Here is a 26,463-nt window from a genome sequence, read left to right as displayed (position 1 = left end):
TTTATATTCTTATAAGACTTCTGTTAACTAGGCAGTGCCATGGAAAGAAAGGAAGCTGCCGGAGAGTTTGCAGCACTTTTAAGTTGAGGGAAGCAATAGGGAAGCAAAATAAATTTGGCTTTAACAACCACCCCAGAAGGAACATTCGTGCTTTAAACCAATGACTTTACACACAATACTGTGACGAGAACAACATGTTTTCTGTAAGATACTGTTATGAAGAATTCCTGGTAAATTAATATTCCCACTTTAGTTTGGGGCATCAAAAACAATCCAACTCAATAAATGATTATGACCACAAATAATTCATCTCAGGAGTCAAATGTGCCTCGGCCTTAAAAATTATGTGCTCACTATTATGAAACAATCTCTGTTCCTCATCCCAGGTTCAGAATGCCTAAGAAATAATTTTTAGTGTAAAACAGCATCATTCTAATTTAGTCATTTAAAATCTGTATTCCCTTTATTTTAAGCTATGTAGTTTCCAATAGGAGTCTTTGGTATAAATTTGGTTGTTTTTTTAAGTTTCAACAGAGTTAAATTTCCATTCATTTGCTATGTGACATGTCAATTCCCTTTATTCTTATATATACTGAAATGCTGCACTAGTCTTTGGTTTCATAAAACCAGGTTTCACCTTATAATTAAGTTTCCGTTGTCAAATACAGTAATTAATAAATGTATATTGCCTGATTATTTGATTTTACACGTATATAGATGTGTTATTTTCATATATGCACATAATCAGATTAAGAGAAACTAACCTATAAACTTTAGAATATCCAGAAAAGTTATCTTTCTGTATCATTCTATTACTAATTCATATTTAAGTCCCTTACTTTATCACTTGATTAAGCAAAGTTCCCTTTAAAAAAAAATTGTGTAGGCCTGAATGAAGCGGCTTAGCAAAACAGTAATACTGACAAGACATCATCTTACACCATTAGCTAACATGGACATGAAGGCAGTGACCATCTACAGTGTGTGAAATGCCACAAGAAGTCATCAACAAGGGAGGAGAGTTATGTCAGTCCAATTTCTTCAAGAACACTACGTGGGGTTTCAGCTTCCTGTGGAGGGAAAATGTGAGACTCTGGTAAGCAGATCCAGGGAGTCTTGAGAATGTGAAAAATTGACATGGAAGGACATGCTCATTTTAGAGAATAAAGAAAGCAATTTAGTGTCATAGGTACATTCTACTAGTGACAGCCAGTGGTTATTTAGGGGTTTGTGCCCAAAACTTTGGAGACCACAGAAGGACGTTTTCAGCATTCATTAAACACATACTGATTACCTACCAATGTGCTGGATACCTGTGCTGTAACACAAAAAGCAGTCAGGCCCAATGCAATTTCACTGGCAGTTTATGAAATCACTGCTACTCAATTATATGTAGGAAAGATAAGTTATCTTAGTGGTTAAATTCAAAACCTCTTCCAGATAAAAAGCAGGAAGCCACCACCACCACCCACCAAGTTCCCAAATTCTTCACCTAATGTTTTCCATGCTCTTTTTTGTCACATGCATTTACAGAAATGTCTTCCCTCTTGAAGTTTCTACTTGACTGTCCACAGTGACAAGGCTTCAGAAACAGCCAGCCACCTTCCCAGACCTCCCCAGGGCAACCGGTGGTGCCAGTGGAGGCCACATATAGAAAGAATGCTCTGCGACAAAAGGCATTTTTGTCCTATCTAGGAACCAATACTTGTTTTTAAGTGTCAAAGGAAGACAAAACAAAGCAGGCATATCTAGAAAAAAATTGTTTTAAAAATGTCCAAAGTGGCTGATATTGTATATCACAAAATAAAAAAGGTCAACTTCCAGGTATTACTAGCAACAATTTTATAATTAAATGGCACACTGTATTTTAATGGGGGAAACAATGTAAATTTTTGGTATCCAATAATAAACTTACTTTTGCATCCTAATTGTGGTACAGCACAAAACAAGAAGAAAAATCATATTAAACCATAAATCCTTATAACATTAGATTTAATTGTATGTAAAGCACTTCATGGTGTAATCTTAAATAAATTGCTGAAACTCTATGGTCTGTTTCCTTATTTGGAAAACAAGGATAAAAGTACTTACCTTCATAGGTTCAGATTAAGTGAGTTAAGATTCAGTGCCTGATTTATAGAAAGTGCTCAAAAAATGTTAGCTGATATATAATAGTTACACCAAGTGAAATCTAAATGAAGGTATTTAGCATTTAGTACTAAATTGAAGTACTACTAACCAACTCTACAGTTTATATGATGACCTTTTGGTATGTTCGTGTAGTAATGAAAATAGGTAAAGATAAGCTTTAGTGAAAAAAGATATTTTTTAAAAGACAGTCTAATCTGTGAATTTTTTCCCCTCAAATTGGACCTCAGTCTAGTTAGGTTACAGATCTAAATACAGATGGAGGATAAAAGAGCAAGCTAAACATTGCCACAAGAATACAATCAGCCAAATACATAATGTAGGATATTCTATAACATAAAACCTGGTTTAAAAAAAATGGCAAAGGGGGGAAAAAGCAGACAACTTGTTAAAGATTAAGAGAGAACTTAAGAGACACATCAACCAGATACAATGTGGGCCTTGTTTGGAAACCAGTTCTAACAAACCAAATAGAAAAAGGCATTTTTCAGACAATTAGGGAAAACTGAGCAAGGCACAAGATATTAATAAGGAATTAATTAGTGTTAATTTTGTTGGGCATAGTACTTTTCTATTAGGGATACATGCTTAAGTATTAAAGATAAAATGACAAGATGTCTAGGGCTTGCTCTAAAATAATGAGGCAAAAATAGGGGTGGAGTGGTTGGGGAAACAAGTAGACAAGTTGACGGTTGTTCAAGCTGAGTGATGTGCACATGAGGGTTTTTTTAATACTATTCTCTATATTTGTGTGTCTTGAAGTTTTTATATTAAATTTAAATTTTTTTATTTATTTTTATTTTTAAAAATTGAGATGGGGCCTCACTATGCTGCCTAGGCTGGACATGAACTCCTAGGCTCAAGGGAGCCTCCCAAGTAGCTGGGACTACAGGCGCATGCCACCACACCCAGCTTCATGATAAAGATTTTTAAGAAAATCTAATGGAAGTGATGCAACACTCCCAAGAGTGATGTAAGCCAATCTCTTTCATTTATAATGTTTAGCCTTAAACATTAAATACATTGAGAGGATGACATCTGAATCACATAAATATTAAATAAAACAATTTTTAAATAATTATTTCCATTTAATGTTAGTTTTTTAAAACTTCATGCAACCTTTAATGTATTAAAGGATGGCTACATCTTTACACTCTCAGTTTATCCATGTAAAAATGTCCCATAACTACTCCCTGGAGCTCATCAGATGTCCCCTGTGTGCTCACTGCCTGCAATCTTATATATCATTTCCTGAAAAGAATCATGTTGCTTATCAGATAGGCATTATTTGAAATATTTGTCCTTTCTAAAAGGCCTAGTTTCAAAGACTCATTCACATGCTTTATTCCTTGAGACTTGTACGAATAGTTTTTAAAGATTGTATTGATAAAATAAAATGTACCTTTCACGTTTGTACTGAAATCATAGCTCAAAATTACCCAGAAAAACTATTATCTAAAGTAGTCAAATTCATAGATACAGAAAATAGAATGGTGGCTACCAGTGGCTGAGGGAGAGGAGGAAATGGGGAGTTGTTGATTAATGAGTATAAAGTTTCAGTTTTACAAGATGAAAAACTTCTGGAGATCTGTTACAACACTGTGAATATGCTTAACACTACTGAACTGTCCACTTAAAACTGGTTAAGATGGTGAATTCTGTGTTATGTGTTTTTTACCACAACTAAAAAAAATTTACCTGGAAAAATGAAAATATAAAACGTTATTTTATGAGGGATGGAGAAGAAAAAAGTCATTCACATGAGACGAAGGAAGTACATGCAATACTTTTATTTTAGACATGCAAGGAAAGCTATTTCAGAATCTACTAATTTAAAGCAAGCAGCTGTATACAGATAACAAAAGAAGCAACATTTGGTTACAGCTCAGCACACAGCATCCAAAGCAAACAGGCATGAGACAATGCATATTTGTGTAGCATTAAAACCAGATGGATAACATATTGTGGGGCAGAGGAAGGGATGGAGGAAACAAATGGAAATGAAAGACCAATGTTTCTCAACGCTTCAAATGTATAATGCTAAATTTCTCATTTGATAGCACATCCAGGTGCTTCAAATGTATTACAGCAAGAATGGTTAGAATGGAAATAACTCATCTGTGTACCTGCCCAATACTAAGTTTGGTCAAAACACATTTTCATAGGTCTTCTTTCAGTGGTAAACCCGTTTGATCCTGTTCTGAAGTTATTGTTTAATAACTTACTAAACTCAGGCTTTAAGCTCTCTAGATATAAATAATGAAATTATTTGTTACTTTTCCTTTTATAATAAAACATGCTATATGTTTTATTAAAATATACAATAGTGATCAATATTAAAAGTTTTAATATTCAGAAATATAAAGCCACAGTTAATAAAGCATTAAGTATTTAAATGCAGACTTAATATATTAGAAAGCCATAACTAGTAAAATATAAGTCTTTAGGTATTAAAACTTAACATTAGGATGTTTTCTTTTTCCTTCTTTTTAGAATAGATTCCTTTCAAAATATGATTTTTTAACTATAAAATAAAGTCAGCATTAATATTTTGAAAAAGCTACTATTAAGCAATAGATATTACAGAAGAGACTTTTCAGACATAGCTTTCTATAAATTCTTAAAGGGATTGTTTGATATTATTACATAGCACAAATGTGATTCAATAAATGTGGTGCTCAAGGTTTCCTAAAAACTGAAAGTTTTAACTTTAAATATTATACAATAGTACAGATTAATTTTGCTTTCTTGTATTATTTCCACATACACTTTTATATGATACATTAGAACACATTAGCTCATATAGATTGTAAGATAATCACACAAAATCATTCCCCCTTGCCTCTATCTGAAGACCAAACTATGCTATATATTATGGCACTGCTTATTTTGAACTAGCACTTCAGCTATATTTTCTTTGGTAAACATTTTAATGATTGTCAGGTTTTCTTTCTACAAGATTAGTCACAGATGGTTCATTAATGATAACATGCATATGTTTAAAATGAAATATTACTCAAAACACTCATAGGCCATATTTTGTCAAAATGAGATAAAATCAGTTTCAGACAGGAATAAGCTATATCAAGATCACATATAGAATGAAAATAAAATGGAAAAGAATTAGGAATGAGAATAGGAAAAAATACAATCATAAAGGTACTGGTTCTGAAATATTCTGTTATTGTCATACAAGATAATCAGTCACCAAGCTGAGGACATTTTCTTTCATATGTACATCAGCACTCTATTTCCTCTGTGAAATTCTGCATACTCGATGAGTAGTCATTTAGTACACAGGGACATTAAAATATTCATGACGTGGCTACAAAAGAAATACATATATTCTTATACACAGTGTACAAACTGACATAGATACAATCAGATTTCTAGAACATTGAGTTCACAGTACCTAAAGTTACCAAAAGCTTAAGTTTTTGCTTGCTTTTGTTCTTTGGTTTATAACTGAATATTTAACTTCTAGACATTGCCCAGGAGTTCAGATTCATCTTTTATAACTTTACTGTATATGATGGTAAACAAAATGATGACCCATGTCCTCCAAAAATCCTACAAAATCCTGAAACACTGTATTTACTAAAAATATTCTGAAAAGATTTTCAGTGTAAGTTATCTGGTCAGTATTGAGTTAACTGAAAATTCAATTAGAATACTCCCACCAGTGTTTACATTCATCAGGATTTTATTACATGAAATAGAGATGCTAGAAAAAAAGTGGAAAAGTAGTCACCTATCGGGTACTTTAAGTAGCAATGAAAGTTTTTAACTGTTCACTTAGAGCTACAAAAACCAAAAATCCAAAGAGTGTGACTTTGAGACTAAGGATATTGCTTTTTAAAAAATCCTCCAGATAGATTTTAAAGAACCCTCCAGATTTGTCAAATGTATATGCCTACAAATATATCTATAACAAGATGTTTCTCACATCAACAAGGAAGAAAATGTAACCTGAGGTGAGGTTTGTAAAGTGACCCTAGAGTGTCTACAGATGGACTTCTATGGGCTCCAAGAATTCCCTGAAATCTGAGGCAAAATTACATACAAATTTTCCTGGGGAGAGGGCTCATCACCCTTGAGACTCTCAAAGGGATTATAAGCCCCACCAGAAGGTTTGTGACTCCAAAAGTTTAAAACTACTTATTTGAGTGTTTTAAAAGTATCCTCATTTTAATATTTATTCAAGTTGGAACTTTTAAGTTTTGAGCTACAACATCATATAAACTGTTCCAAAAAAAAAAAAATCTAATAGATCCCTAAACTTATGCAACCATTAAATACAAAAGTATCTGAGGAGGAAAGTCAGTTAAATTTTAATCCTCAGATAATTGTTAGGGTGAGTACCCTTTCAAGAATTCCCAAACATTTTAAAGAGACAGTTGCCCTTTTTCTTCCCTACTCAGAATAAATTATAGTGGAATGAAGAAGCAAATTAAAATAATACTATTAATAATAAATTAAACTCCCAAATGCTTCATTTTCTTACAGAAGCTCTCATTTTCATAGGAAAATTCTACTTCTGTATCAATGGTATTAGCAATTCACAGTATTTAATGAGTACTTTTTTGTCAATGAACCTCTGAACATATTTCAATATTGGGTGCAAAAAAATAAATTATAAGCCCTGATGATGGATCATTATCAGAGCAAAATTCCCTATGAAAATATCAGTTTAATGAAGTAATTGGGACAATCCCTTGGAATTTAATATAATTATAGACTTTCCAGGTAATGCTAAAACATAAATAACAAACTCGACAAAATAATAATTACAAACTGAATTCATATATCCTACTACATTTTGATGCATGTCAGTACTCCAGCACGTATTCTAGTACGCTTTCTTACACCCAATGAAACTCTTGCTGTGAAACATATTCTCTGTTTTCTGGAGAGAGAACAAGAAAAGTTTAAGTCTGTCAAATAACCTTTCACCTAAATAACACCAGTTCTTTGAGCCTTTATATTACAGTTTCTAATCTTTTTGTTTTCTCTCTTAATTTTATATCGCACCATGTAAAAAGCAACCATGGAAAGCTTATGCTCATTAAAAGAAAAGAGAAAGGTGGTGTCCCAAATAGAGCTGGGTATGCAGCCTTTCCTCCCCAGAAGACTTACTATGAACCAGAACAAACAATTCTACAGGAACAATTCTCAAATGTGATCGCCCCAGGTATTTCCACCACTCTTTATCTGACAGACCTTTTATGACCTTTAGGAAAGGAAGGAGCTGATGGTAAGCCAAACTATTCTTTACAGGCAATGATCCATATTACTGTACTTAAGAAATTAGCATTCATCAATTGTGAACAATACTCTTCATAGGGAGAAAACCCCCTTCATTAGAAAAACATCCTTCAAGAAGAAAAGAAACCCTAAAATGCATAAAAGTAAATGTATTCTTTTACCACTTTTAAGTTGCTATAACATGTTTTAAATAATTTCCCAGCTAAGACTGCTAGGGTCTGAAAAAGTTCTGCTATAAATAAATGCCTTAAGGACCATTTAACATTTAAGGCTGATTTTTAGCTAAATGATAGAGATATACCCATAATTAACTAAGATATTTTTCTCTCATATACAAAGAAAATATAGTGATTCAACACAAACTCCAGTATTCTGAGCCCTCATTAACACCAGTACATTTTGTGAGTTATAAGAAAATTATATTAATTAAGAATTAGGGAGGGTAAGAATAAAGTCTGTCACAGCATACAAGGGACCCTGTGCAGGCCTAGGCCTCCTATCTTGCTTTTCCCCTGGGCACCTGTTGGAAACAATCATATATAGAACTCAGCAATCTATTAGTTTCTTAATACACTGAAATGCCTGTGATTTAAATTAAGTGGGAATAAAGGCCAAAACGAAAATAATAAGAAAAAACACTTTCCAATCTAGCTGTATTACACAAATATAAGCCACATGGTGCCCTCAGTACAGATTCTTTGGAGAGCTATTCTTTGAATAAAGATTACAACGTATTATTTTCAACCTGAAATGGACCTTCCATCCTGGGCAATCCTCTCTGCTCATAACTAATTTGCTCCCCACTAAGTCTATTGCCAAATCTTCACCACACTGTCCTCAGTCATACACCCCTCTGCTCCTCCCCAGTCCCTAATGGTTCTTCTCTAGATGATGTCATTTCTCAGGGCAAAAAAAATGACAACTCAATTTTGCTCATCTAACTCACGAAGAAAAGAAAAAAAGATCTACAGCTTTACCCCATTATTGCCTCACAACAAAGGAGAGAGACTCTTACCCAAAACCAATGTTTGTTTGCTTTCTTTTTTTCAGATACTAAGACTTGGTCTTGCTCTGTCTGTCACCTAGGCAGGAGCACCCCTCACCGCAGCCTCCAATTCCTGGCCTCAAGTGATCCTCCCACCTCAGCCTCCCAAAGTGCTGGGATTACAGGCGTGAGCCACTGCGCTGGCCAAGGCCAATGCTTTTGATTCCATTTCCATTCTCCCTTCTAATATGCTTTTCCCTTTATCCTATTCCTGATTGTCATTACTCTCTACATTACCTTAACTTTCCCCTTAGAAAACATGCGTCTTCACCTTTCCTCTGCATTAAGAATAATTTTGTTCTCATCTCCTACAAGAAGGCCCAGATGTAGTGGGAAGAAGTGTAGGATGACAATTAACACACAGCAGAGACAAGTCAAGCTACACCTGTTCTCAAAACCACCTACCTTCCTAAGAAAAGACAAACCCTATTACCATAAAATTTCCTAGATATTCACCATACTGGGCTTACGTTTCACAAGAGTAAAACCAACTGGGGAGTTATGTAAACTAACAATTATCTCTGGGCTTTAAGTCTTGTTGAAATAAAAAGTGCTTAAGTAAATGGTATTGTATATCCAAGATTGACTGCCTGTCTCCTGATTCTCTATTAATAGTAGTACACAATGTGGTAAAAGAAGATAATTTTCATTTAATGAAAAGTATAAATAAGTGTAATTTCAAGTTACTACTCTATTGCAGTTTTTCTTGTAAAGGGGCTTGCTTCTTCACTTATTCTTTGCACTACAAAGTAGTATGCTTTGTCTTTCATGTTCTAGAACACAATGGTCCTTTTCATTGCCCCAAATTGAATTCTGTGACAAAGGATGCAAAGTCCTTACTCTCAACTCTGGAACCCTATTCTTTGTGTTAAAGACCAAGTGGGTCTGAGAGCATCTAATCTCATTAAGATCTATTTTGAGCAATGAATAAAGAAAAGAGAAGAACTGAAAGCACTCTATAAGGCACCTTTCAGATGACACAGCTCATGGTGTCAGTCTTATTTCACAAGCATTTGTGACTAAGAAAGTCAAATGATTTTTTTTTGCAATAAGTTAGCGATGAGTGGCAAGAGATATATGGTTGTTCCAGATGGTTAGTGTCTAAAATGGCCAAGAGCAGACAAGTGCTTTATTTTACGTGCTGAAACTTTATTTTAGTAAATTCTACTCTAGTTTTACCATCTGGAGCAACAGTGTATACTCTTTCATTCATACAGCAGCATTTTTCCATTATTAAAAAATTTATAATACTAAATACATGCTTGTTTTACACTTCTGAAAAAGGGAGGGGGGAACTTAAAACATTTTCAGAGGTAACACTTAAATTAGTTAATATCCTGCTCCTAGATATTTTCTCACTTGATATACCCTGAATAACTTTTCATACAATTACATAGAAATCGATCTCATTTCTTTTACAGCTATGTACCAGTTTCATGTATTTTTGTATTGTAATTTTCTTAACTTATTTTCCATTGATGGAAGTTTGGGTAAGTTTCAATGGTTTATTATACTGAACATGTGTCTTGGTACATTAGTATATTTCTGTTGGATAAAATTCCTTGAAGTATAACTGATGGGTCAAAAGGTGTACACAGTTAATCATTAATAGATATTGCCCAACTAATCCTCCAAAACAAAATACAACTAGTGTTCACAAGCAGCAACAAGGGTGTTGCTCATCTTTGCCAATGCAAGAGAAAACAAACCAAGAAAAGTCTAGTTGATATTTTAATTTGCATTCCCTTAATGAAAGGACCATTTGTTTTTCTTTCATCTGTGAATTACTTGTTCTGTCTTCTGCTATCTTTTTCTATTGTGCTGTTGGTCTATTTCTATTGGATTTGTCTTATAAATTTGTCTTAAAAATAATGATGGGAGTAAATTTACTACACCTTATAAACCATGCTTTAAAATCCGTTAGTTATCAAATAGTAAGGACAAATTACTTCCTCTGACAGTTAGTTGTACTTTTAAAATAAAAAAGCAGAAAGATTAACTTAGGAAATATAACTTTAGACTGTGAAGAAATATTTTATGTGTATTTTACGGTAACGGCATTGTATTTGCCTTGAAATACCCTGAATTTAATCAGAGTTTTCTAAACATAAAAGATTTATTGGAATCATAGAATTCCAAATTCTCAAACTCTAAATAGCTTTACTAAGTAAAATCTTTACGGCTAAGACAGTGCAAGGGAACAACAACAAAAAAGCCTCTATATGCAACAAGTCTATATATGTAAATTCTGGTTCAATTAAACTATTCCTCTTTTAAGAAATTAACAAATCCCTAAAGTGGATAGGGAAACTGGCAGAAAATTCAAAAGTGTTCTGACTGCCTACAGGGTATACTCAATTTGGTTTCAACATAAAAACTCAATTACCTTGATAGAAGTTAAAAGACCTGGCTGTTGTTGAGGAAATTAAATTATATAGTAACATCCCACAAGCTCTGCTGCAGGTTCTAAGTCAACCATAGATTATCTCCCCAGTCACTGGTTACCAAGTAAAAAGGTAGTTTTGGTGAATCACAGGGGTGATTTTTATAACTATTTATGTGTTCTTAAGCACATTTAATCCTTCTTTCACAATTTTTAGGGGTTATTTCCCCTCCTCCTTTTGCATTTTTCATTAATTTTCAGCCAGTTGTTTATACTGTGGACTACATATAATATTGAAAAGATGTAGCAGTCTATGAATGTAAATGGAATCTTTATTCCATGGTGTTAAATTAAACCAGGGTTTCTCGACGTGGGCACAACTGACATTTGAGACCAGATAATTCTTTATTCTGGGGGAGCTGTCCTGTGCACTCTAGGATATTCAGTAGCAACCCTGGTCTTTACCTGTTATTATGAATGTCAGCAGCATTGCACCCCCAATGTGACAACCAAAAATGTCCCCAGACATTGCCCAATTCTTCTGGGGGGGGCACAATCATGCCACCCCCACCCAATGAGAACCATGGAGTTAATCTCATTGGCTCTGGTTGGTGGGTAAGACTATATTCTAGTGTGCTTGCCTATATTTGCTAATTTTTCCGTAATGGGAATTTTTATTTTTAAAAAAGGCAACAGAGGAAACAAAAGAAAATGTCAGTAGGGAGAAAAAGAACTCAAACCTGAAATTTTTCAGAAAGTACCTTTTAATTTAATAAATCACCACTGACACCTTAGAATATACTCTTTGCAGGCCCCTGTGTAGATTCCAACCCTAGGGCTCATGAAATCAATTGCTGGTAAGGATAGGCATTTAAAAAAAAGAAAAATAGAATAGAATAGAAAATATGAGATTGCAAAACAAGAAATGAGAGTATTAGTCAATAAATTTGTTTTTCAGTTTCTGTTTACATATCATCATGATATAAAAATATATTTATTACTATGGGTTCTAGTCAAAAACTGCTAAAGATCAGATTTATAGTTACTGGATATTTTAAGGTATTCCGACTCTTCATCATTACAAACAGTGTAGAGTAGCAAGAGATGGCTCAAAATGAGTTAGAAATGAAACAGAAAGGGAGAAAATCCTCAAAATTCTGAAAAGCAGACAAAGAAAAAAGCTCAAAACCACAAACATACAGCAAAATGATTACAACCTGAAAACCAGTGACCAACGACATTGGCCAAATTGTTTCTTATTAAATATTAAGTAAAAGGCAAGATTTGTTCTGTTTTCTAAATTTTCTCTATCTGCTCTTCTGTATTTTCCATTTCAAGCAGGGGTCCCCAACCTATGGTGAGTTGTATAATTATTTCATTATGTATTACAATATAATAATAATAGAAATGAAGTGCACAATAAATGTAATGTTATTGAATCATCCTGAAACAATCCACCCCCCCACCCAGTCCATGGAAAAATTGTCTTCCATGAAAACGGTCCCTGGTGCCAAAAAGGTTGGGGACCACTGATTTCAAGCACTAATATAATTAAAGCTCATTTATCCAGAATTTGGTCTAGGAGACTCTAATTACATTTATCTATAAAAAACTAAAATATGCTGGCATAAAAGACTACAGCTTTGTTAACTTTTAACCCAATTTAAAAGAGAGGTTTAGGCTTAAAGGTTTTTACATAAACCGTGGTAATTACACAAAGGAATTACAGGAGTTTGTCTTATTAAAGCAAATTTTAAGAGGATTTATATCAAAATGCTTTTTTCTCTTGAATAACATCATTATATATATTTGAAAGTATCTAACTCTTTTAAAATAATTTAAGATATTCTGGACTTTGACTAGTATGCCCAAATATTCTTAGTTATGGCAAGACTTGACTTTCAAAAAACCTAAAACATCATATTAAAAGGCATGTTATTAAATACTTCAAAAAGTACTTATTTACTTAAAATAATTTAAAGTTACAAAAGCTTCTTTTTAAAAAGAAATCACATTTTCTCATAAGAGTCTTACCGTTCCATTTTTATGCCGTCCCACAGACTTATTAATTATTACTTTCACAAAGATATAGCATAGTACTAAGATATATCATGCAGCTCCCAGAACTAAAATCAATTTTAGCAGCACTAATTCTCCATAGAGCACCACTTTCTAGACAAGGCAGATAAACAACTGTAAATCCAGTAAATCTATTCATAAAGTGGATCATCTCAAAAGTAGAAGCAAATTCATGAGTATAATGCTTGCTTTTGGTACCTCACTTATTTTGCATTTCACAGATTACTTTAGTGAGAAACAATACCAACAGCAAACAAAGCTCAAAAGAAAAAAACACCACAAATTTCAAAATGATGCTGTTAGTATAAAAAAGAAAGGCTGACACATCTCAAAGCGCTGATCAACACCATCATGCATCTACCACTAAGGGTTAAAGCCCACCTCCCGGTATTTAACTATTTGATCTTCACGGATCAAGCAAGGACTTGAAATCATCTCACGTGCAACGGTCTTTGCATAGCACCCCATTTTATCCATGCCACAAAAATGGTAAATTTAGTAGTTACCAATAAATAAGTTGGGGGTCAAAGGGACTAAAGCCTTAGACTGCTCTTTATCATAAGATATCCTCAGACAAACCTCCCCATTCTTCATTCTGGCTCTATAAAATTAAGGAGCAGAGAAAAACTGGTAAGTTCCTGACTTTACAGAAAAAATGCCACGCTATTATTTCCTTTGTCATTATATGTGTATTTAAGTAAATCCAATTGCATTACCACCCTCCACCCTACTCCTCAAAAAATCTAGCTTAAAATAGGTGGTGGGGAAAAATATTCCAAGTATTGCAAAGAAGAGCAATATATAATAATCTCAGCATGTTGATTTAAGAATCAGCTTTAGTGCCAGTGGCATGTTAAGAAGACATGTTTTAAATTCCGATAGTGAAACATTAAAATTTGGATAAATGGCCAATTTCTGGGCTTTACCCCCAAATCTAACTATACATTCATATAACCAAACACCAAAAGGGATTAACATAAAGTTCAGTCTAGAAATGTCAAAACTGAGCCCTTGTTTACCAAGTAATCAAGTCAAATATAAAAGATATCTTGACTGGTCCAAAGGCAGTGAGTTATCTCAATTAACTGTTCACAGTTACAGATCGAACTCTTTATTCTACTCTTGCCTTCCTTCTCACTATTGCACTTGACTAGTATTACAAAATAAAAATATTTTATTATTTAAATACAATGCTAACATTTTAGCAATTATTATTCAAATACACATCTATATTATGTTATGTTATTTACTGACTGTAATACGCTAACAGAAAATCTTTATCCACTAACCCCCTTCCCTGTTTGCCTACAAAATGAAAGACTACCCTAAACTACATGATGTTTATACAAATTGGGTAAAAGGGAAAATTTTAAGAAAGTTTTCTAGGCCGGGCGCGGTGGCTCACGCCTGTAATCCTAGCACTCTGGGAGGCCAAGGCGGGTGGATCGCTCGAGGTCAGGAGTTCGAGACCAGCCTGAGCAAGAGCGAGACCCCATCTCTACTAAAAATAGAAAGAAACTATATGGACAACTAAAATATATATATACAAAAAATTAGCCGGGCATGGTGGCACATGTCTGTAGTCCCAGCCACTCGGGAGGCTGAGGCAGTAGGATCGCTTAAGCCCAGGAGTTTGAGGTTGTTGTGAGCTAGGCTGACGCCACGGCACTCACTCTAGCCCGGGCAACAGAGTGAGACTCTGTCTCAAAAAAAAAAAAAAAAAGAAAGTTTTCTGAAGAAAATAAGCATTCCTAAGTATAGAAATGTATAGTTCAAAAATTAAAAAAAACTAATATCAAAATTATTTTGATGGGGGGCAAGGGCAATATACATAACCTAAACTTTTGTACCCCCATAATATGCTGAAATAAAAAAAAAATTGAAAAAAAATCATTTTGAGATTTGCATATACCTTTAAGCCAACAGACATAAGTTCATTATAAGTTCAAAGTCATCTTTGGTGCTTAGAAATAATCAAGTAAAAGACCTGACACTAAATAGAAAAATCATGACACATGAAAAATTAAAGTCAACTAATTAGGACTTCTACTACAAATTTAAGGCTGAATTTAGATAAGTATCTTCACAGCTGTATTTATAATTTTGGAAGCAAAATCATTTCATGATATTGACTAAGGTAATGCTATACCCCAAATTACAGGACCAAAAAAGCTATTATAGATCCAGGCATTTTGATCCATCCAATGAGAAATAAATTAAAAATTATTATTTATATCTACATATCCAATAAAAAATTCCAACTACTGATAATTTGGACATTGGAAATTCCCAGCCTAAGAAGTCAAAGATGGCATTGGTCTTAGGAAATCTACTCTGTTCCATACAGAAAAACCTCTGGGAGAATTTTGAATTTCTCACTATATAACTGAGAAACACAGAAGATGGTATCTAAGCCAAAACATTTAAATATACATACCAAGACAATACATGAATGGGGGGACAGAGCACAGCAGTTAAGATTTCACACAGCTCAGGAGTCTAGCAGATTTGGGTTTGGAATCCTGGTTTTTCCAGTTGCTAACCAGGTGGCCTCAGACCAGTCACTGGACCCTCACTGAGCTTCTACTTTCTCATTTGTTAAAAAGGGCTACCTCTAACCCTTTCACAGGGTGACCTCAGGATTAGCGCAGGATGCTTAAAGCAAACTGCTCAGCCCAGGGCCTCACATACAAGCACTCAATAAGCATTGGTTACTGTCATAGTCATTTTTGTTGTCATGGTATCCAGAACAAAAACTTTTTTAGCAGTTTATGGAGTGCTTTTGCTCATTTTACTCCACCTTCTATTTTATGAACATAATATTCAAATACTTTCCCACAGATGTAAACCTGTACCATGTAACAACATATAAAAGAAACTATTTCAGGAAACACACATCTTGCCATCCCTGAATTTCTTCTGAAAGTATGTTGATGAAGTAAAAGACTAATGTGAAGCCTTACTGCCCCACATAGCCTTGTGCTTGGCTTCATAAAGGCCTTAACCTGCAACATATTGAAACTCACTCTAAGTTCAGAATGGACCACCACCTTCTGCTTCCTCAAGACCTGAATGGCTAAGAAAAATGGTTCACCTACACCCCTAAATTGACAATGTATTAATGTACTCTTCAGTTTGGACTGTGTACAAACAATGTAAAAGTAGTCACAGAGTCACAGAAGGGAAACAGGGACATAGCTCTCTTCTAAAAACAAGGAACTGTAATTAACAGTAGTCAATTTTTTTTTAAACAAGGATGAGGAGGGGGTAAGGAAAATTTTACATAGGATCATAGCAAATCCTATACCTTTCTCACTATTCCTACTTTCCTCAATTAAAGACATAAAAATAGTATTTTAAAAAGGAAGACAAGAGGCCAGGTTCAGCAGCTTATGCCTGTAATCACAGCCCTTTGGTAGGCTGATGTGGGAGGATCGCTGGAGGCCAGGAGTTCAAGACCAGCCTGGGCAACATAGCGAGAGCTCCTCTCTACAAAAAATAAAAAGAATATTAGCCAGGTGTGGTGGTGCGCGCCTGTAGTCCCAGCTACTTGGGAGGCTGAGGCAGGAGGATCGCTTGAACCCAGGAGTTCAAGGTTACAGTAAGCTATGATCCAGCCACTGCACTCCAGCCTGGGTGACAGAGATATCAGAACCTTAAACATTACTCTCCAGGAAAAACATTAAAATTAAAAGCTAAACTTTAATAAGCTTTAAAACATTTTAAAGCAAATGCAATCAATCATAAAATGATGAAAAACTTGGAGGCAATACTAGGTTCTGATAGAACATAGATCCATAATAACAAAATATAAAAGTGATCAAAGGAACAGACAAATATGAAAAATTCCTAATTCCTAATCCTGGTTTTGACCTAATTTTTTAAGAAGTCTGATTAGTAAACAGCAAAATAAGAAGATGCTAACTTTAAAAAACCAGTTTTATAACAGTAAAATATAAGCTTGTAGTCAGCACACCTGATATTTAAAAAAGAATCTCTAAAATGATGTGTCCAGTCAATTAATAAACCACCAAGGCAAAGTGTACACACGAGGCAAAAGGCCGGTGCTCATTTCACTACTGAATAGCAGGTGGCAGCAGGACTGCCAATCAAATGCCTCACCTTTGCAGGCACCTGAACCATTCTTTTGATAATGCCAACATCATTAAATACACAATGCACTGTCTCACATTTAATAGATGTATATTCAAATGATGTCATGTCAACTTCAAGCAATCCCCACAACCCACCCAGTCAGTGACTGATGCAGGGGGACTCCTGGGTAGTTTTACAAACCTCCCCAGAGGCCAAGAGTTAAGAAGTTACAATGGAGAAAGTAAGTTACTCTTCTTCCCTTATTTCATTCCCTTAAAACTGGACATTTTCTGTTATAATAGAAATGCTAAAAAAACGTATTTAAAGTCTTCTTAATAATTAAAAAAAAGAGAGGAACAAACTCATAAACAAATACATAACAAACAAGAAGGGATTAAAATAAAATGGAAATACAAAATCATACTTTCAGTGCCTCTGGAAAATGAACCAGTGGGCCAAAAATATTTAAGACCTTTTATATATATGCACACACACAAACTTAACTACCTTAATGAAAAAAGTACATTTTTTTTATATTTACTAACTCCTTCTCATGCTGTAAATGAAAAAATAAGATAGTTTTTCTATATGATAAAAATCACAATTAGCTCTAAAGCATAATTCAATTTGGTATCTGATTAAAGGTATCATTAAGTTTTTAGGAAAAGGTAGCCTTATCTATGAAATTTTACACTTCAGAAATAGAAGGTATATCAGCACCAAATATACAATTAACCCAGGATGACTGTGGTAATTAGAAAGGAAAGGGAGTTATGGTTCTGGGAATACGGAGTTAAGAAAAAAAAAATGCAGAATTTGACAGAACATGGTTTGTTATTTAAGAGCAAAGAGAAGTACAAATACTGTTTATTTAGTTTTGCTAACACAAAACCCAAGAGTACTACAAAAAGTATAATTAGAAAACACTATCATATGCTTGGCTACATGTGCATTTAAGAGACATGAAGTGAAAATATGAACTAATTTGGAATGAATATGACATAATCTCACAGTCAACTCCTGATTATCCACCCTAATGAACAAGGGGATTATCTTAAATAATTCCAAGCAATGGATGGAGAGTTCTCAACTTACTGCTAATTTTCAGCCAATCTTTTCTCTTTTTAAAGTAGTCTGTCCTCTAAAAGTTCTGACTCCAGTGTTTTGGGGCCCAAAAATGAGCCATCAAAAAGAGGCCAGACCAACAGACCATCTCCAAAGTGAACCATCCATCCATAGATAACTGAGTTGACATGACTGACACATATTCCAATCAATAACTGCACATGGATGGACACTACATGCCAAGCATGCTTCAGAGTAATTTGTGAAACTATAAGAATGATGACTGAGACTTCCCCAGCAAAAGCAAAACATGCTATTGCCTAGTCAAGAGAACAAGTATCTTACCTCCTGCAGTAGGTCCGCCTGCTCAATTGCTTTAAGGACATTTTTCTTGGATGTTTCCTGAACTTCTCCTCCCAAAAGAAACTCATCTAAAATAAAATAAGCCTTCTCAAAATTAAAGATGATATCAAGTTCACACACCTGAAAAGACAAAGAAAATACTATTAAAACTTAAGAAAGCTCTCTTCACTGATTAGGGGTTAAAAAAAAAAAAACTTAAGGAAGCAAAAGATGTTTATTCACCACAAGGCAGCGAATAAAATTTGACCAGAACGAATCAATCTTAATTCTTTCTAAAAACGGCAATCATGCTGACTGGTTTATCTAATCTTAATTTTCATATCTCATATCTCAAGTACTTGAAAACATAATGCCTACAAGCTAAATGAGACCTGGCTTTGCATGTTCCCAATGTGGGCAACTTAACAATTTCCTACTAAAAACTGGTCTTTAAACACATATTTCCTGGGCAATGTGATTAGAACTGCTAAACCAAATCTAAATGCTATACGAAGCACTTCCAGAATATTAATGGTTATGTTGGACTCCTTTCTACTTCACTGTTTTAAACCTCATTGTCACCATCATAATTAAATCAGTTAGGTCTATAGGGCCAGCAATTCTAGAAGTTAACTGTCTAGGCCTACTGACAAGAAATAGTCATTACTGTCCTCTCCTGCAGTTGGAATCCCTAAGACAACCAAATAATAAACTTCTTAGAGAAAAGATTTAAAACAAAATACTATGGCATCCAATTTCTTAAAATAAAATACTACTCACACTGCCAAAATACTTGTCAAGTAATTCCACATAACGATGAATTATTTCCAGGGTAATTAATTCATTGTCCTGATCCTCAATAGCACAGCAAAAATACAGACTAGCATATCTGTAACAAAATACAAATGTGGAAAATAAGTTACACAGTAATCATGTTTTCTAAATATATTTTCATACCCTATTGTGAAAGAACCCATGCTTATACAGTTTTCTTCTTTTACAATAGTACAGATTATTTTTCTCTCAGACTACAAAAGTAATAAATGCATAAGAGAAATTTTGAAAAGCACAGGCAAGCAAACTGAAAAAAAAAAATAATCATACCACCTAGAAAGAGTAACTAACTTTGCTCTTCTTCCTTTCAGGTTCCTTTCTATGAACATTTTAAAACATAGCTGACCCAGATTTTTCTTAACTTAATTAAAACAAAATATACTATGGATTCATTCAAACAAGTTGTTTAAACAGGGAAGAAAACAAACCTTCTAGTTGAAGGACTTATTGAAGATATTATCAAGGTGAGGTCAATGTTGGGGGACATTTTATTGGAGTATGTATAATATACATACAGAGAAGACCTCAAGTCACACAAGCTCAATGAATTTTCAAAGTGAACCCATCTATGTTACCCAGATCAAGAAACAGAACACTATTGAACCCTGAAACCCCTCTCCTATCCTCTCCTAGTCACAACCTCCCACCCCTAAGGTGATTTTTAACAGCATAGAATTGTTTCTAAAAAGGAGGTTTCTAGGATTGGGGAAACCCCAAGAAAAGAACAACGCTCCAAGTTATGACAGAAGTTAGAGAAAGAGAACAGAAATTTCCTTCCACTTAAGGGAAACTGAGATCTGTCCTCAAAATTTTCAAGTTCTAAAACTGTTGAACTGAAGTGTAGTTTATTTACCCAAGAGGAAGGAATTAAATTGGGAAATTCATATTCTTCTCCAAATTAGGATCCTAGCACATGGGACCAGATTATGGTTGAACTAAGGAAGCCAAACTTATTAATGAACAACACTGAGGCATAGCAAGTCCTTTGAGGAAGATTAAAGAGCATTTTTAAATGGTTTAAGTGTATTTAAAGCTTTTGAAAAGAAAGAAAATAAATACCTAAGACATTCTAAACAAGTCTCAATTGAGATTATAATTTTCACAAAGGAGCACTTAAATGATTTTTAGAAAACACAATGGGCAATTACTGCTCATAGCATTAATGTAAAATAATATTATATACAGAAAAATACACACAACCTCAGTTTTGGGATTCAATGAATTCCTGCTCTTTATGAAAATAACTAGTATTCATACAACACTATTACTTTCAATATTAAAATCATCTCATCTCATTTGATCTTTCCAACAGTAAGTACTATCATCCTTGATTACAGATTTAAAAAAAACAGTAACAAGAAAAAGAAAAGATGCCCAAGAGTACAGGCCCCACAAGTGGTAGTACCGGGACAAGAAACCCAATCTTCTGACCTTAACTCCAAGCCTTTTTCCACTCTACATACCAAATCCCTTGTCATACATATCATGACTTTTTTACGTCCACTCTACCCGACTTCCACATTCGGTGGTAAGTTATTTAAAATGGTGAGTCTCCTGTAGTCTTATCGAGAGTAGGCATTCAAATGTGTGCATTTATCATCATGAAGGGAATAAATCATGGATATACCAGAGCATCACCTCCAACTTTAACAAAGTATTTCCTCTCTTTCCCATCACTACTCTGTTTTTGTTTATCTGTTTAAAAGGCAATGAGATATTTGACTGGGTGTGGTGGCTCACACCTGTAATCTCAGCACTCTGGGAGGCTGAGGTGGGAGTATCACTTGAGCTCAGGAGTCCAAGACCAGCCTAAGCAAAAGCAACATCCTGTCTCTATAAAAAATAGAAAAATTGGACGGGCATCATGGCTGGCAGGCACCTGTGGTCCCAGCTACTCAGGAGGCTAAGGCAGGAGGATTGCTTGAGCCCAGGAGTTGGAAGTTGCAGTGAGCTATGATGATGCCACTGTACTCTACCTGGGGCAACAGAGTGAGACAATGTCTCAAACAAACAAAAAAAAAAGGCAGTGGGATATTCTAACTTATTTTGAATTTGGGGAAATTGATACAAATGATACATAAGATTCTCTGAATTAAGAAAACTAAAGAGTAAAGGAACTGACATAAAAATGATAGATTAAAACCAGATGTAGGCCGGGCACGGTGGCTCATGCCTATAATCCTAGCACTCTAGGAGGCCAAGGTGGGTGGATAGTTTGAGCTCAGGAGTTCCAGACCAGCCTGAGCAAGAGCGAGACCCCATCTCTACTAAAAAAATAGAAAGAAATTATATGGACAACTAAAAATATATATAGAAAAAATTAGCCAGGCATGGTGGCGCATGCCTGTAGTCCCAGCTACTTGGGAGGCTGAGGCAGGAGGATGGCTTAAGCCCAGGAGTTTGAGGTTGCTGCAAGCTAGGCTGATGCCATGGCACTCTAGCCTGGGCAAGAGAGTGAGACTCTGTCTAAAAAAAAAAAAAAAACAACAACAACTAGATGTAACTAGCTGATATGAACAGAATGTTAAATAATTTCATTATAGAGTTTACTAATACTCAATTTCAAGTAAAACTCCTTTTACTCTTATTTTCAATACTTCCTCAGTGCTACTATTAAAGAATATAATGTTATAATGTTTCCATTCTTGCTTCTTATCCACAGTACTGCCTCTTTACTTCCAAATAAACACCACTTAAACACTAGTCAAAGGTCCTAAACTGTATGAATCAATTGGAAGTATTAATTTAAAAGTCATCAGGATCAATGTGTCTAAGCACCAACCAGTAATATTAAAAAAAATCCACAACACTCTCTAAATGTTTACTTTCACTCAGAATGGAAAAAGAGCCATCAAATTAATGAATTCTTCATTGTAGGTGAACAGATAGCTATCACAATTAAGAATGCAACTCTTTCCAGAAAGCTTAGGGAAAGAAGAAACAAGCATAATCATGAATATCATTCACTGAGTCCTCACCCTACATGAGGCACTAAATGTCAGCCAAGGCTTTTGCATATTTTACCATTCAAATCCTCACAACAACCCTACCAGAGAGATACCATTATTACTTGCATTTATAGGAGACCCAGGTTTGAGTAACCTGCCTAGGAACAACAATTTGATTCCAGAGCCCAAGTTTTATATTAAAAACTATAGCCAGCAACTGTATTAAAGTAATTCTGCACCTGGCAAAAATTAAAATATGCTCAAAACAATATTTTATGAGCTTTGAAGAAGAGAAATAAAAAATGTCATACTGATTTAGTAAAAGATTACCAAGAGAACCTGAAGTGTACTCCCTATATTTAGGACCAAATGGTTTTTAAAAATTCAATAATGAGCTCATTTTGTTCTCTTAGTGCATATTTGTAAGTCTAAATCTGAAGTAAAATTAATAATAGACTAGTAAGAAGAAAGGTATGTTTGGCTATTTTTAGCACAGTGGATTAAGGCTTACTCTAATTACTGGCACTCAGAGAACATCTGAAAGTGCCTATTCTTATATTCGAAACACATGACTTCTCTGCAGTCAGCTAAATATCAGCTGACTATGGGTGAATGTAGCTAAACTGTTCTCAATACTCACTGGTATGCCATTAAAAATTCTTTTGTTAGTAAAGAAAATCAATAAGTACTCTTTGACAAATTCTCAAGCTAGTAATTTGGAGATGTATGTGCTTTTAAATTAATTTTTGAAAGACTTTAATCCAGTGCTTCTTCCATAAAATGCTGCACAGAATAAGAATCAAAGAAGCATAGTGTTCTGTCTTCAAGGGATTATCAAGAGCGTTTTGAGACGAGAAAACAAAGGCAAAGTGACTTATTCAAAGTCACAAAACTAGCTAATGGCACAAAGGGAACAGAATTCAAGTCCCCAGATTTTCAGTCTGTCTTTTCAGCTAATATTGTTCTTATCCCTCTACCTCGCCCTCCCCAAAACGGGCATTTGTATGCCAAATACTCAGGATGAAGAATGTAGATGAGCCAATTGAACAAAGACAACAAAATGCATTTGCTGATATGAACAGCGAAAGTGCTAGTTCAGAATTTCTCAGGAGCTAAGCAGCAATTCTCTTGCTTAAAAGGTCTTGTCTTCCAGCTGGAGCAGGAAAAACAAATCATCTGTTTATATCAACAAAAAATAAGTTCTTAAGTGGTACAGTAGATGATGTTTTCAGCATGAAATGTTGGGGCGGAGTGTATAGAGAAACACCTTTTGAATATAAATGATATCTCAATAAAGCTGTTTTTTTTTAATCCACCTTTTATTTAAAGGGGTTGGATGTATTAATAAGTATCAGAGTCAGGTTAGATTGCCTTTTATAGCTTTTAAAAGAAAAGGCGATGGCCCAGCATGGGACAGGAACACCAACCAGTGCTTTCCTTTCTTCCCTTAACAGCTCTTTCCTGGGATTGATTCCCTTGCTGGTATTTTCCTCCTCCACACGGGGGACTCCTTCTCCTATCTAGAAATAAGCTTAAGCCTCTCACATCTTTTTTTTTACACCACATCCCCCACTCCTACGTCTATAGGTGGTTACCACCTCTTCTCCTGTCCTTCACAGCAAAGCTCCCCAAAATAGTCTACAAACGTGCTGTTTAAATTTCTCCACTTCACACTTCGCCCCATTACATCGGGAATTCTGTCTCTACTATTCCACTGAAAATGTTCTGGCAAAAGGCATCTTATGAAATGCTCACTGTAAAATCTAACAGATTCTTTCTTCACTTTCATTGAACTTTATGCATCTGGCACTGGTGATCTTATTTTCAAAATTCTCTGCTTCCCTGACTTTGCAGACCCAATACTTTCTCTCTTTGGTTCTCATTCTACTCTGAAGGTCCCTTCTTCATCCCCTTTGCCTGCTGCTTGAATGCTGGCTTTCTGGCTTATTTTCCCCAGACTTCTGGCTATGCCAACCACACCCCATCAAGAAAACCAGGCATCTTTTAATGGAAGTCACATAGACATCCCAAAATCAACTTGCCCCCAAATGAGCTGAGTTCTCTAGCTCACCATTCACCCCATTAGCCAAATCAGAAGTGTGAATCACTCCCACTCCTCCCTTTCCTTTGCCTCCTTCCCCATTTCTAGAGGTGACCAAGTCTTATAAGCTCTCCTTTCCAGCATCTGGGTTCAACAACTCATTACTATGCAGTCTCCTACTAATCCCACAGGTGCCAGTCTCAGCCCCTCCCCCCACCATTATCCTATTTCAATCTTTTAAGAAATGCAAATCTGATCTTTTTTTCAGCTCTGTTTAAAACCTTTGCCTCCAAGCTTAAGATTTGAGTTGCAGCCCCTTGTCAATCACTAAGTAGCATATGAACTTGGACAAATCACTTCTCCCAAATCCTCACTTTTTACAAAATTGAAGTTTGAGCAACAACAGAGGTTTTGAACTGTCTCCTGTGCAAAAGGTAGAGGCAAAGTGAGCAAGGGTACAGGATTCCCCATTCCTAATTTCACAAGAGCAACTCCACTTCCACTTGTTTTATTTAAGGTTCTACCCCTGGTGTAAAAAGCTTTAAAAAAAGAATAAAAGGCTAGATTATTGTAAGGTTTCTCCCAGCTCTCAAATGTTATGATTTTTCTACGATCTTTAGCAAGTATTAAACCAAACACTATACGCAAAATCACCCAAAGATGACTAAACTCATTCTATAGTAAAGAAGAGTCTATAATATTTAAGAAACTCTCTCTGTACTATAATCTCCATTTCTTCCCCCGCCATCTCCCCCACAAAAAAACCCAATCTATACTTGGAGTGCAATAAAGGAAAGCCGAGAAGAAAATCAGACTTCTCTTCCATCCCCTTGCAACCCTTACTGTTACTTCCATGCATAGTATTCATACAAGAAGATTTTTATATGCAAAAATGCTCTTATCTTAAATTCAAGAAATTATTCAAAAAGGAACAGGAATGGGGAACAAATTAAATGTCCCCTCAAAGAAAGTATATTCTTTTAACCTACTTAGAACAATTTTGATAATTTTAAGGTATTCAAAGAGTTTCAGATATTAATAAAATAAAGATACATAGCATTTAAAAAAAACTCAGTGTTCAAATGAGTCACTTTGCAAAATCAAATTTTTAAAAACCTTCGGCAAAATTATCATATCTAATCATACCTCTGCCACAGCAACGTGTACTTCAAATTAATAAACACTGCTTACAGACAGATCCTATATATACACAAAGTTGTTTGGTTTTTTTTGAGACAGGGTCTTGCTCTGTTGCCTAGGTCATCCTAGCTCACTGCAACCTCAAACTCCTGGGCTCAAGCCTACCTCCTGCCCCAGCCTTCCAATTAGCTGGGACTACAGGTACATACCACCATGCCTGGCTAATTTTTCTATTTTTTGTAGAGACGGGGTCTCCCTCTTGCTCAGGCTGGTCTTGAATTCCTGATCTCAAGTGATCCGCCTGCCTCAGCCTCCCAAAGTGCTGTGATGACAGGCATGAGCTGCCGTGCCCAACCTATACACAAAGTTTTTAAGCATCTATATGATTGAAATGGTCTATGTACCCAAGGTATTTATAAGTGAGTAAAAGTAAGATTCTAAAAATCACATAAAAGGTATGTCAAATATTAGTCATTACTTTATAGACTAAAGTCATTACTTTATAGATTTTTGGGGAGAGGGGATTATTAGACTCTGCATCTGTGCTTGTCTAAATTCAGAGAATTACTCACCCAATTTAAAATACTGACACTATTTTCCTCTGCAATGAAATGAATTCACTAACTCTTCTAAAAAGATGATTAAGCATGAATAACCATTTATGCCTTTAATTATATAATTAGTTTTCAAATGATTTCTCTGCCTTTATCATTTCAGCCTGAGTAATCAATCAAAACAACAGTTACTTTAAAAACGCAAAGCTTTATCTCTTAAACCTATTTCATCTAAATCTTTACTAATCATGATTTGTAAATGTCATCACTCAAAAGTCTGCAATTTCCTAAATGACCTAACATTTGATTCTGCTATTTCACCTTTCTGATAAATAAAAATTATACCTTTTGTAAACAATCTTCAGATCGCGCCACTCCAGGAAGCTGCACATTTTCGGTTTCCTTGCTAAAACGGTTTGAACAAGTTCTCTTGTAATCTTTTTCTTTTCTTTGTCTGATAGCGGGACATACCATTTCTGCAGTCGAAGCTTTCCTTGACGACTAAAAAGCAACATAAACTGCAT

At 34.9% G+C, this 26,463-nt stretch overlaps 1 protein-coding gene across 2 annotated transcripts; it reads right to left on the bottom strand.

Annotated features, from left to right (window-relative positions):
• Window positions 1–876: 876 nt before the first annotated feature.
• AP1S2 (adaptor related protein complex 1 subunit sigma 2) lies at window positions 877–26,463 on the bottom strand. 2 transcript variants are annotated; one of them, XM_069463611.1, is made up of 4 exons: window positions 26,285–26,463; window positions 19,203–19,311; window positions 18,426–18,563; window positions 877–1,070 (listed from the first exon to the last, which is right to left on the bottom strand). In XM_069463611.1, the coding sequence occupies exons 1-4, from the start codon at window positions 26,461–26,463 to the stop codon at window positions 1,023–1,025; spliced, it is 474 nt and encodes a 157-aa protein (XP_069319712.1). In that variant the 3' UTR covers window positions 877–1,022. The 2 variants fall into 2 exon arrangements, with proteins under 2 accessions (XP_069319712.1, XP_069319713.1); XM_069463612.1 differs by lacking the exon at window positions 877–1,070 and adding an exon at window positions 13,477–13,521.

Source organism: Eulemur rufifrons, chromosome 30, assembly GCF_041146395.1.
Source record: "Eulemur rufifrons isolate Redbay chromosome 30, OSU_ERuf_1, whole genome shotgun sequence".
Taxonomy (NCBI): domain Eukaryota; kingdom Metazoa; phylum Chordata; class Mammalia; order Primates; family Lemuridae; genus Eulemur; species Eulemur rufifrons.
The sequence above is the reverse complement of the archived record's forward strand: the minus strand, read 5'-3'. Positions and strand labels throughout refer to the sequence as shown.